Raw genomic sequence first — 13,454 nt, 5'->3', positions numbered from 1 at the left:
CCCTCCCAACCTGTATTAATTTTGGGGTGAACTGTACCTTTAATTAAATAGAAAGTTCAAAACAGCAGCAACTGTTTGAAACAAAAAATCTGATCAATTTTAATGTGTCTTTGCTGCATGAAAGTATTAATTTCTTTAAATTTATTTTCTTACAGGCCCCAGACTTTTAAACAGTAGTGAAAAGAAAAAACCCCCGGAATATTTCATATCATTTTCACACAAATTACAACTGTCCCACAGTTGTCACTGCCACAAAAACAAAAACAAAAAGACTCTTTTAAGAGCACTAAATACCTACCTTTGACGGGGCCATGGCAAACAGATGCTTCTCTGTAGACTTATCTTTGGATGTGTTGGTGGCAGAACTCAGAGCTACTACCAGCATAAAGTCCTGACCACACGCTCCAAATGTCACGATGCTTTTATAAGGGTAGGACGCAAGGACTTTCTAGAAAACAAGCAGTGAAAACTCATCTTAGCTTTTCACTAACAACATGAAGTGATTTGGAAATACTGTGAAACTCTGTAGAGAATGTGTTCACTTACTACAGAGTTGAACTCTAGCATGCTGACTCCATCTTCATGTACTGCCAGCCAAACACGCTCGTTCTTCTGTGATGGAGTTACAGACTGCAGGGAGAAAGAGAGTGAAATTAAGAAATAATGCCATAACATTTACACTTTTCTGAGTATTTAAATTGTACACATCACCTTTAGCCTTAGAGGGACGCTCACCTCAGACTCAAATAGTTTGGCTCCAAAATATGACCACTTGCGAGCCACGGTCAGGTGGATTCGTATGCACTCTGATGAGCTCCGACCCCTCAGAGATGCCCATCGTGTAGAGAGCCTCTGCAGCAACTGTCTGCGACGCATGTGTTTCAGTGCGTAAGATGGCCAAACAGATTCTTTGTGTTCATATTTGTGATTATATCATGCACTGGAGGCATAAATACCTCATTTGTTCCTCGGTGCAGGAGTGTCGGTAATGCTTCGGGTAGAAGCGCTCTAGAACCTGTTTCAGGGTCTGGTTAGACTTAGTCTGACTACCTGGACTAGAAAATGGACGCTCAAAGTCCCCAAACTCAACCTGTATGACACAAAAAATGAATATTAAAAAAAGAAATGATGTTTACTTAAGTAAATGAAGCCTATATTAAGATTTTTTTGGATGGTGACATTATTTCTGTGACAATTAAGCACATTTCTTCTCAAATTATCATTACTGTAATGTGCTATTACACATTAAAATTGCCATTATGAGTATTTATTTAAATGACTTTATATTAAAAACAGTACAACAAATACCAATGTGATGTATAAATACTGTTAATTGAATTTTTATACTTTTTGGCAAGTTACAGTAGTGATTAATAGTAATGATTTATTTTGCATTATGGAAATGAAAATTATGTAAAATACACACACACACACACACACACACACACACACACACACACACACACAATTAGCTGTACCTAAAGTTGAGCTTATTTTTTGTATTTGTGTGTAAGTGATTTATAATGGATAGGTCTTTTACCATGCCATCATGATTTTTTGCTACTTTTCAAATGTCTTTTATGCATAGATTGTATTGTTTTACTTTATGTCTTAAAATTTTAAAATATAAAAATTCCATTCAACTCCATCCATTCAACATTAATTATTATGCTTAAAACTATGATGGCCTAAACTAAAGTTAATTGTTTCATTATGTATATTGTGTAAATGATTTATATAATTTTTACACAAATTACAAAAAAAAAAAAAAAAAAATGTAGCTTATTTTACTAAAATTTATTTTAGTCAGGAATTGGATGGGAATCATACAATTCACAGATTACGGTTCTATAAGGATACTGTTAATATTTTTTTGTTAGCATTTGTAGAGCTGAGGGAGCTAATTTGTGTTTCTGACATTAAAAGAACATTCATTAAATTAATTCAGAATTCATTAAAAAATTAGTTCATAAGAATCATATATCTGTAAATCAGACTGTGTCAGTTGCATTGCATGTTTGTTGATACGTGCAACCAGCAAGGACAACAGAAAAAATGTATTGTCTTGTATTATTTTATGGCACCGTCTTTCTCTGTGATCATACAATTAACTCAAACTTTTTGCAACTCTAAAAAAAAAAAAAAAAAAAAGATATATTTTTGAATGGTGCAGTAGATTAAGCAGCAATGCAGGAAACACTTTCAAAGTATTTTAGTATCATGGAAATCATTTGGTTCTAGCTATTTTTAAAAATAGAAAAGGTTCTGAGTAACTGTACTACTAACTGACATCTATCACTGAGATAAACCACATTTGCCTCTGAAACAGCCCTAGGCTGTGGAAACAATTAAAGGAGACATAGGATCACCCCACAACTTTTAGCAAATGAAAAAAACAAAAACAAACAAACAAACAAAAAACAACAATCAGATCCATGGTGAGTCTGAGAGTCATTTTGTTTGAGCATTTGAGTTTGCTGACATTGGGTTGGTTTCAGACAGAGGGTGTGATTTTAAATGCAGTGGGCTGTTTAATTCATTGACAAAGAGAGGTCAAATATAACCTGAACAAGTTTGTGAGACACATTAATATTCTGAGGAGCAGCACTGTGTACCTGAGCAAGCAGGGCGGCCATTTCTAAAGCAAGCTCTTTGTTGACAGGGAAGTGACCAGCTGCAATTTCTTCATTTGTTTGGTACGCCAGAAGCAAACGCTCTCTCTCGGTCTCCCCTCTCATCTGCTGGGAGAAGTATAACCTAGAGGAAACAAACTAGTGGTTAGTCACAAATTATGGCTTTTTGGAAACAGGCATTTTGCTTATGCTTAAGAGTCTGTACTCTACCGGTTCTTATAAGTGAGTTTCACCGTCCTGGCATTCTCTGATTTGCCTGTGTGCTGCTCCTTCGAGGCCTGCTCCCATTTTGAAATAATGTCACAGATCTGAGGACACAGCACATTTTTTAAGATGAAGACACAAAGTACAGTTTCTAAAATAATAGGGTGTTTTTGTGTGAGTCTGACCTTCAGGTTTCCCTGAAGACAGTGCTCAAGGTCTTTGCCAGTGGGGTCGTCAGAATAAAGGCTGAAACCAGACTGACCAGTTTTCCTCATGCCCGTGTCCTGGTTCAGCCGACTCTGAAACTCCTCCACCGTGGTTGAAGCATCAAAACTAACAACCTGACACACACACAGACTGTTAGATTAGACAGATAGATGGTCTATAACCTGCTGTGTGTCATTTACCTTCATGATTCTAATCTGTTCTATGAGTTCTCAGACTTTTTACCAATGAATTTCCATGACTTTTCCAGTTTTTCATGGTTATTGGATCAGGATTTGATAATTTTACATTGTTGTGGAAGAGTGAGTTATTTTGTTTCCTCTCGTAAAGAAATTAATACTTATATTCAGCATGTTGAGCGATTAATCGCATTCAAAATAAAAGTTTTTGTTTATATAATATATGTGTGTGTACTGTGTATATTTATTATGTATATATAAAGACACACACATACAGTATATATTTTGAAAATATTTACTTGTATTAACATGTATATATTTATATTCATATAATTTATATTATATATAAATATATTTATTATATATAAACATTTATTTTTCTTAAATATATACATGCATGTGTGTGTATTTATATATACATAGTAAATACACACAGTACACACACATATTATGTATACAAAAACTTTTATTTTGGATGCGATTAATCGCGATTAATCGTTGCCCAGCACTAATAATAAGAAATATTTCTAAATACCAAATCAACATAATAAACTGATTTCTGAAAGATCATGTGACACTGAAGACTGGAGTAATGATGCTGAAAATTCAGCTTTGCCATTACAGCAATAAATTACATTTTAATATATATTCAAACTGAAAAAAAGTTATTTTGAATTGCAATGATATTTCACAATATTTCTGTTTTTACTGTAATATTTGTTGAGAGCCGAGCATAACTAGAAAAAAAATAAAAAAATAAAAACTATAATTCATTCTCATTCAAATTAAAATTCAATGATACATCTAAGTTTTACATGACTATGGTATTTTTTTTTTTTTTGAAGAATCTTCATGCAGCTTTTTTCTATAAATTTGTCAGATATTGAGAAGCAACTAGCTTAAATAATCTTTTTTTGCTTTGGGTATCAAACTCAAGTTGTTAACATCATGCTTTTCCATTCAAGCTACAGGAAAATGATTCAAAGTGACTACATAAAGATACAACATGCACAATAAACAGTTTTTTATAATATTAATTGATCATTTTGAAAACTACTTTTATAATACTTTCATAGTGTTTTTTTCCTTTTTGCTCCATAATATTACAAAGAGCTGAATGAAGATGTAGAAGACCATCAGGATGAGTAAATAACGACAGATTGCTATTTCTAAATGAACTGTTCTTTCATCACGAGGCTGTTTTGCATATGTGTGGACCTGGTAGGTGTTGTTAAGGAAGTGTACAGGGACACTGAAAGGCAGGGAGTGATGATAAGGGTTCCTGAGTAAGATTGACAGGATCTCCATTCGTGACGATCGGGCTTGCCGATCCCCCTTCTGCTGCGTCCGCTCCAATGAGCGCTGACAGTAAATGGCATACTTTCCCACTTCCGTCCTGGAGAAAAAAAAAAAAAGAGGATAAGCAACTGTGGACTGTGCTTCCAGGAATCCTAAGATATAGTTTCTGTTTTGATTTACCTGGAATCTCCATGCCTTTTGAGATGAACCTGCAAATACCAAAGAATAGGAGGTGTGGGCAGGAAAAGCCCGACACACAGAGCCAGGAACTGCCATCCCTGTGTTACAGAACATGGAAACAACTCAAAACGTGTCTCATGTGGCTTCAATCCCAAGATGAGGAGAAACACAAAACAAAAGCAATCACTCCCTCTAGTGGTGTGTGTTCAGATCTGACCTGCAGAGGTCCCGGCGGTCCTTGTGGCTGCCTCCTCCGTGTCTGTTTGATAAGTTGGCAGTAGATCTCGTTCTGCAGCTCTGGGTGGGTGAGACACACTTGTAGAGCACACTGGGCAAGACTCATGTGATAATCTATGGCTGGAGTGTCAATGGCCACGTTAATGAAGAGCTGACATGTCTGTAAAAAAGAAAAGGAGCGTTTCTCCAAGTTTTTTATGGGTTGTTCCCTCCAAATGTGTACTGAATGAAAAGTTTAACCTTAAAGAGCTTGATGGCTTCGGTTTGTAGAGCTTGTGAAGGAAGGGTGGTGAGTGGAGACGACAGCCCTTCCTTAGTGAAGCAGAGCATCGGGTGACTCCAGAGCTGAGACCCTGACAAACAACGGGACAAACATCGGACATTAAATTGTTTTTATGTAGCTACAGTTTAAAAGGGCAGCATGGGGTTGAAGTAAACAAGTTGGGAATAAACTGAATTTATGATGTAATGTTTGCCATGCTTATATTTAATAACATATGTCAAATCGGTCTCAGCCTCAAGCAGCACACCCACACACCACAGTCCTTTCATTTAGAGGCGTTTACCACCGCACAAATGCTTGGGGCCCCAGAGATTTGAGGGGCCCCTGCTGGCCATAAGCAACTGAATAAACCACTAACTGCATTACATTATAGTCTTGTTGGCTTATAGTATATGTAACCGCATGTAAATGAAAACAAAAAAAAGACACACTTAAACTTAGTTCTTAACCTTTTTGACTCCAAGGGCCCCCATTATCTACAGCAATATTTGAAGGGCTGAATGTTCTTCAGGATTCCCACTCTTTTTAACCAATTTACATAACTTTTCCAGTTGTTCATCATTTACTGAATAAAGACTAAGAACAACAATTTTGAAGAATATTTTTTAATAATAATTTCTATTCAATAAAATATTTTAGGGCGTGGCATAACTAAACTGTATATCCTTATAAATATGCCTGTATATCAGCTGTCATACAACTTACTGAAACCGGTGCTCAAAGCATCCAAAGCATCTTACAAATGAGGACAAGAGAAAAAATCAAACCAACAAAATAACAATATTATGCAAATGCTGTGAAAGTCCCAGTTAGTCTAACACAGTTCACTTTTTTAAAATAATAAATAAAAAGAAAACAAGTAGATAGAACAGAAAAAGAATACAGAAGTCTAGCGTTAGAGGGTCGTTTTTTTATAATAAATAAAATACAACATGTAGATAGAATAGAAATAGAATAGAGAGCTAGTGTTAATTAGGTTTATTAAGAAATGTATTTCTATTTCAATAATTGTACTATTGTACTGTAAAATAAAAATGAGCACTTTTTGATAATAATAATAACAACAACAACAACAATAATTATTATTATTATTGAGATTCCTGTTTCATTATTTGAATGATATACTGGGATTCATATCCCATAGCTGATTTTTCAACAGGTGGCATGTCTTCCCCTTGTACTTTCTGTGTCTGACATGAGACATTCCACCACAATTAAATATATGAAATGAATGCAGGTATGAGACTTTTACCTGGATCTCCCTCTATGCTGAGCAGTTTACCAACCAGCTGCTCGAACTCAGTCCCCATCTGCCCCACTGCGGTGCCCGCGGCCACGGACAGATGGTACAGCCAGGCCGTCTACAGGACAGGAACACAGACAGACAGGCAACAACGTTTCGTTTCATGAACATTTAGGATCATCTTTGAATTTATTCTTTTTCTGTGCCATGATGAAATTAGATCCTTTATTAAAAAGAAGTACACATACTAAAATCACACTTTTTAAAAGAGTACTATGGAAATCATATACATTAAGTAAGGGATAATCAACGGCTAGCTGTGCATTAAACGATTTGAATGCACGACGTGGAGGCGAAGAACCACCCGACGCGCAGCGGTTGCCTCCGCGAAGTGCATTCAAATCGTTTAATGCACAGCTAGCCGTTGATTATCCCGTTTATGCCATGGTCATTTCCCAGCATTCACATATTAAAGATGTTAATAATATTTGAGCTGCAATATTTGACTGGAATGATAAAAATGACGGTTATTTTCGTCTGTATTACTATTCAACTCTAACTGTCTGTTACTATGGTTACCAATGTTTATAGGAAGCGCATTAATATAGAACGTGATTAAACTGACCTGGAACTACCTGTGCAGTTAAATGTATTTAATCAACATCTGCCAGCCAATCAGAATCGAGTATTCAGACAGCCCATGGCATAAAATAATATAATTAAGTGAAATGGTTTCAGACAGTTAAATACATGTAATTTACAATTAAAATGAAAAATGATTAGTGTTTAATTTATATGAAATGCAAATAGCTGAAATTAAGACCCACTTAAGTAGGACTGAAGTACATCTTTAAATGTGACCCTGGAGCACAAAACTTAAGTCTTAAGTCGCTGGGGTATATTTGTAACAATACATTATGGGTCAAAACTATTTTTATTTTATGTCAAAAATCATTAGGATATTAAGTAAAGATCATGTTCCACGGAGATATTTTGTAAATTTCCTACAGTAAATATATCAAAACCTAATTTTTGATTAGTAATATGCATTGCTAAGAACTTCATTTGGACAACTTTAAAGGTAATTTTCTCAATATTTAGATTTTTTTGCACCCTCAGATTCCAGATTTTCAAATAGTTGTATCTCAGCCAAATCCTAACAAACCATACATCAACGGAAAGCTGATTTATTCAGCTTTCAGATGTAGAAATCTCAATTTCAAAAACCTGACCCTTATGACTGGTTTTGTGCTCCAGTGTCACATATGTAATTTCATAATTACTTTTATTGTCTTTGAAAAATGGATAAAGTGTACTGCTGAATGTACTGACAAGCATTTATGGTAAAATATAAAGTATACTTTAGGTAAAGTACACTTTAATGTAATTTCTTTTGAAATATGTATGTCCTGTGTTTAATGTTTTAATTTATATATATATTTCATGTATTTAAATATATTTTAAATGACACATTTGTAATGATGGAGTAACAATTTAGTAAATTTAAAATATATATAACACACTACAGTTAAATTTATAATAAAGTACTTCACATTTGCTTAAGTACATTAGTCAACACATCAAATTAAGTGTACTTACTTTATTAAAACAATGATTCAAAATGTACTAACTAATTTGACATTATCACAAAGTAGATGTTTTAACTTAGTCATGAAAATGTGCTCACTTACATTTTTATTTCATTGATATTAGGCCTATATTATATACTTTTAAGAATACACAATTCACAAGGGATGTGCATTTGTGGCTCTATTTCAATTAAATTCATTACAGCTTGCCTACCTTCTCATGAGGAGAGTCGATGAGCAGGTATGTGGGGTCCTGATTCACTGACTGAATGGAGAGTGTGTACTGAGCAGAGACTTCAGCTACGTCACATGACTTGTGCACTTCCTCCACACGAGCCTCCCACAGTTTGATCTGACCCAGAGGAAACTGGGTAGGGAAATACGACATCAGTGCATGCACACATACAGAAGTCCTGTGCAGGATGACTGTAATTTAATGAGACAGAAGACCTTGTCCTCTTGATTTCTGAAGTAGTAGAGAGTCTTCCCAAACAGCGCACACCACACATGCTTAGAGTAGCCATGCTTCACCTTAAAGAGTCAGAGACAAACATGTTATCAGCTACAACTTGATATATGTGACCCTGGACCACAAAACCAGTCTTAAGTCGCTGGGGTATATTTGTAGCAATAGCCAAAAATACATTGTATGGGTCAAAATTATCCATTTTTATTTTATGCCAAAAATCATTAGGATATTAAGTAAAGATCATGTTCCATGAAGATATTTTGTAAATTTCTTACCGTAAATATATCAAAACTTCATTTTTGATTAGTAATATGCATTGCTAAGAATTTCATTTGGACAACTTTAAAGGTGATTTTCTCAATATTTAGATTTCTTTGCACCCTCAGATTCCAGATTTTGAAATAGTTGTATCTCGGCTAAATATTGTCCGATCCTAACAAACCATACATCAATGGAAAGCTTATGTATTCAGCTTTCGGATGATGTATAAATCTCAATTTTGAAAAATTGACACTTAAGACTGGTTTTGTCGTCCAGGGTCACATATGTTATACCTGGGCAAGTGACCTGACCAGTACAATACTACGTCTTTCACACTTTCATCTCTCAAGGTTTTTTTATTTTATTTTTTATATCAGTTTACATAGTTTACATATGTAATAAAATTTTTAACACGCTGACTGCTATATCGGGCATATTATCACTGTACGAACCTGTTTTTGAATTGAAAGTAGAAAATATGAGTAGAAAAACAACATATTTTAATTTAACTAAATATAATACTAATATTTAGTATTATTTTGCTATTCTTTCCAGCAATAACACAGTATACACAGTAAAATATTATGAAAAGCACAATCCATAAAACAGCAGCAATGAAAAATGATTATCAAACAATTATTTTGGACAACAGAAAATGAAACAAACTGAAAAAATTACACTACTGTTGAAAATTTGTTGCTGTTTTTTTAAAATAAATTAACAATTTAATTAAAATAATTGTATTCAGCGAGGATGCATCAAATTGTTCAAAAGTGACAAAAAATATTTTTATTTCAAATAATTGCTGTTCTTCTGAACTTTCCATGTATCACGGTTTCCATAAAAATATCATGCAGCATAACTGTTTTCAACACAGATAATGATAAATGTTTCTTGAGCTGGAAATCAGCATATTAGAATGATTTCTGAAGGATCATGTGACACTGAAGACTGGATTAATGATGCTGAAAATTCAGCTCTGCATCACAAGAATAAATTACATTTTGAAATATATTAAAATAGAAAACAGCTATTTTAAATGATAATAATATTTCACAATATTACTGCTTTACTGTAATGCAACCTTGGTGAGGATAAGAGACATAAAAAACAAAACAAAAAAAACAAACAAACATTTGAACAGTAGCATATATCTAAAAAATCTTTTTCTTTCCAACAGTACACCTTTGTCAGATGTCCTTTCATAACGGGCCGTGTGTCAGGGTGAGTGAAGAGTGGACTAGCAGCTTTGATCCTCAGGATGCTCTGCAAGACCCTCAGCCACTCCTCCAGCAGGTTTGGGGAGTCTGCCTTCAGATTACACACACTCTTACCTGTCACCACCTGAAGGGACACATGATCAGCATGGACGGACATGTGAAATAATCTGAGATGCATGAACACACACACACACACACACACTTTACCTGAAGCATCTGTTTGCCATCCCCACGAGCTATAGTGCTGCATGCGTTCAGCTCAATCTGACCTTGGGGTTTACGGATCACGTCACTCTATGAAACAAAATCCACAGGAGATGTAGGAAATACACAATGCGTAATAATAAGAATAAAACAAAAAAATTAAGATCAGATCATTAATATAAGAACTTTTTGAATGAAATAAGAGATAAATGAGTCATTTAAACTGACTGGTGATTTGTAGTAGAGCAGCTCCCCATCCTTCAGAACAAACCAGTGTCTCTTCCATGTCTTCTTCCATGTCTTTACCATCTTGAGCAGGTACCCAGACTTCTCCATAGATTCCTGGAACACGACACATTCTCATTTGGTCTGGCATGTGTGTGCGTGTGTGTGTGTGTCTGTGTGTGTGTGTGTGTGCATGGGTCTTACAGTCTTGCCGTTGTCAGTGCTGGAGGAGCAGGTCTTTGGGAGTTTGTTCTCAGGTTCAGAGCACTCTGTGTCAGTGGAGTAAGCGTCAGGAGGGATGGCATAGTCACTCTCAGATGTCATAGAAGACAATGACACAGCTGAGAAAAAAACACAACACATTCAGTGACTCGGGGGGAGGGTGTAGGGCTCTATGAATGTTTTCTTTTTCCCAAATTCTGTGTGTTCCATTTGAATTTTTCTGGATTCTGTTTTAATGGGTTAATTTAATCAGCAAAAAACACGTCTATTCTGTTTAATTTACAAAACTTCAAATTTTCATCTTTTGAAATGAAATCAAGCAAAAATAAGGGTTACTATAGTTAAAAACTAAAACTATAACAAAAAAAATCTTACTTGAAATAAAATAAATTTGAACTGAAATAAAATTAAAAGTGCTATAAAACTTAATAAAAACGTGATAGACATCTTCAAAACGAATCAAATGGGAAAACATACACACACAACAAAATTACTAAAATAAAAAACCCTCAAAATATTAAAATAACTATTATCATCTCTCAATGATACTAAAACAACACGGAAAATATTTTTTTTGTGCTACATAACAGAGGTTTACTTTTATTTATTTTTTTATATATCATTTTTAATGCATTATTTACATAACTGAACAATATTTGAAGGCTTACATGCTAATGTTTTAATGCATTATTTACATAATTATTAAAATGATGAATAATTAACTAATATTATTTAGTTAATATTTTTATTTTCATATCAAAACAAAATATTTTTTGCTATGGTACCGAAATTGGTGCAGAGAATTGTGTAATTTTACTAGTATTGGTACTGACTACCGACATTTTGGTACCATGAAAACACTTGTACCTCTCTTAAGTGAGTGGGGGCTTTCATGGCTACTGCTCTTGTGTGACTCTGATCCAGAGGTCTGGGAGTTCTCTTCCTCTCCAGAGTTAGACTGACCCTCCTCCGAACTGTCCTCCTCCTCAGAACTAGACGAATCCTCGGAGAACTGACTGTTGCTTAACAAAGTCGCCTTCTATGAGAGTAAAAACACACATTGCATTCATGAAAACCTAATTCAAACATTTCCTTCTATTACAGATAGAAGTGCTGACTCACAATATTCACAATATTGTGAAGTGCAATCTTATGCAAATAAACAGTCTTAATGATTAATAATTTTTCCAGTGAACGCTTCTGAGCATCATGGTCTTATGACACACACACACACACACACACACACACACACACACACACACACACACACACACACACAGACATGTAAAGACACACACAGGCTCCTACCCCTTTGTGTGTGGCAAAGACAGGTGTGCTTGTGTTCCTGTAGATGAGGGATGTGTAGAGCATGTAGGCGGGGCATGAGGATGGGTGGGAGGAGTCTGGAAGAAAACGATTGGACATTTTTACTAGCTGTTGGTAAATGCACAATATGATTTAGGCAAGTAGAAATGTTTCTTGAGTATTTTGTTGGTCCTGGACCGATATTTACATTTCTATGCAACAATCATTGTCCAAACTCAATCCCATAACCATAAACTAAAACTATAGCTCCTAAAATCAGGAGGATTAGAGGTAGATAAGAACATTTGGACAGCTGATGCAGGAACATGTCATACTTGGGTAAATCAATATGAATATGAATATGCACATCATGTGTACCAGTAACATGACTACTGAATCAAAATTGGAAATAGCCAGCTGTTGGAGTTCTTACTCTGCGCTTTTAAAATGAGTTTTAGCCTACATATGATAAAGACTCTAATAATTCTACCTTCTAATTGGTGAATGAATTGTAATAATTCAAGGGAAATTGGGTGAATCTCAGTCAAATTGGTCAAGAACATTCACATTTGAAAAAGCTTTTTTTTTTGTTGTTGTTGTAAACATTGCAATGTAACATTTTTGTGTAATTACTAATTTAATTTAATTTTAAAATTTCCTTCCTACAAATATCTGCCAGTAAGGCAAAAAAGTGATGCAAAATACAATTCCTTTAAATTTAAATTTAATTTCTAATTGTGAAAAATAATAAAATAACAACTGTAAAATGTACACAATTCAAATCAAATTAAATTAATATTTGAATAATTTAATTTTTTATTTAAATCGTAATATGAATTTGTTAAGCCAATTTGATTTTTAATTTCAGAATTTAATTTATGCAAATTTAAAAAAAAAAAAAATATATATATATTTTTTTTTGCATTTTGGTAATAGGAATCCTTACCAAAAATTCTTAGCTGTCTTAAAAATAAGATTGCTTTTTATTGCAAAATAAAGAAAATGTAAAGATATTTTTCAAATATAGAAACTAGCTGTAAACTGGCTGTATTTCTAGTTATACAATGGCTGAGGTCACACAGCTCATATAAACGTTATTCTGTTGTTATTTCTTTTGCTATTTGTGCAAATGTGAGCACAAAAATGATATTTGTTGAAGTTTCCATCACTATAGAAGATTACTAATCTATGACAACTTCTGCTTCTGAAATGCATAACATAGGTTTGGATTTTTCCTTAAGAAGTGCATGTGAAAGACAATGAAGATACAAAATGTACAAATGCTGGATTGAGAATATGTGCAAATGTACAAAAAACAAACAAACAAAAAAACACCTTTATTAGCTACATCTGTACACGATGTCTCTGACAGACGAATTCCAGATTTTGCCACAGCATATATTCTGCTCTCCTGCAGATAACATGAAACCACAAGTTTACCACATGAACCAAAGTGACAGAAATTCATATTAGTTG

At 34.3% G+C, this 13,454-nt stretch overlaps 1 protein-coding gene across 1 annotated transcript in view; it reads right to left on the bottom strand.

Moving 5' to 3' along the window:
- Nucleotides 1–13,454, bottom strand: part of plekhh2 (pleckstrin homology domain containing, family H (with MyTH4 domain) member 2) — a 33,203-nt gene that overhangs the window by 964 nt on the left and 18,785 nt on the right. Inside the window, exons 9-29 of the mRNA XM_058796618.1 lie at nucleotides 13,314–13,389; nucleotides 11,982–12,076; nucleotides 11,541–11,712; nucleotides 10,656–10,792; nucleotides 10,455–10,568; nucleotides 10,230–10,316; nucleotides 9,988–10,146; nucleotides 8,523–8,603; nucleotides 8,287–8,439; nucleotides 6,493–6,601; nucleotides 5,198–5,310; nucleotides 4,938–5,117; nucleotides 4,721–4,818; nucleotides 4,460–4,637; nucleotides 3,023–3,178; nucleotides 2,844–2,941; nucleotides 2,616–2,757; nucleotides 957–1,090; nucleotides 736–865; nucleotides 547–630; nucleotides 299–448 (exon numbers count right to left, since the gene is read on the bottom strand). Of these exons, the coding sequence (XP_058652601.1) occupies nucleotides 299–448; nucleotides 547–630; nucleotides 736–865; nucleotides 957–1,090; nucleotides 2,616–2,757; nucleotides 2,844–2,941; nucleotides 3,023–3,178; nucleotides 4,460–4,637; nucleotides 4,721–4,818; nucleotides 4,938–5,117; nucleotides 5,198–5,310; nucleotides 6,493–6,601; nucleotides 8,287–8,439; nucleotides 8,523–8,603; nucleotides 9,988–10,146; nucleotides 10,230–10,316; nucleotides 10,455–10,568; nucleotides 10,656–10,792; nucleotides 11,541–11,712; nucleotides 11,982–12,076; nucleotides 13,314–13,389 (2,646 nt within the window). The remainder of the gene's footprint in view (nucleotides 1–298; nucleotides 449–546; nucleotides 631–735; nucleotides 866–956; nucleotides 1,091–2,615; nucleotides 2,758–2,843; nucleotides 2,942–3,022; nucleotides 3,179–4,459; nucleotides 4,638–4,720; nucleotides 4,819–4,937; nucleotides 5,118–5,197; nucleotides 5,311–6,492; nucleotides 6,602–8,286; nucleotides 8,440–8,522; nucleotides 8,604–9,987; nucleotides 10,147–10,229; nucleotides 10,317–10,454; nucleotides 10,569–10,655; nucleotides 10,793–11,540; nucleotides 11,713–11,981; nucleotides 12,077–13,313; nucleotides 13,390–13,454) is intronic.

Source organism: Onychostoma macrolepis, chromosome 13 (genome assembly GCF_012432095.1).
Source record: "Onychostoma macrolepis isolate SWU-2019 chromosome 13, ASM1243209v1, whole genome shotgun sequence".
Classification (NCBI taxonomy): domain Eukaryota; kingdom Metazoa; phylum Chordata; class Actinopteri; order Cypriniformes; family Cyprinidae; genus Onychostoma; species Onychostoma macrolepis.
Note: the sequence above shows the minus strand (reverse complement) of the source record. Positions and strands in the feature narration are given on the sequence as shown.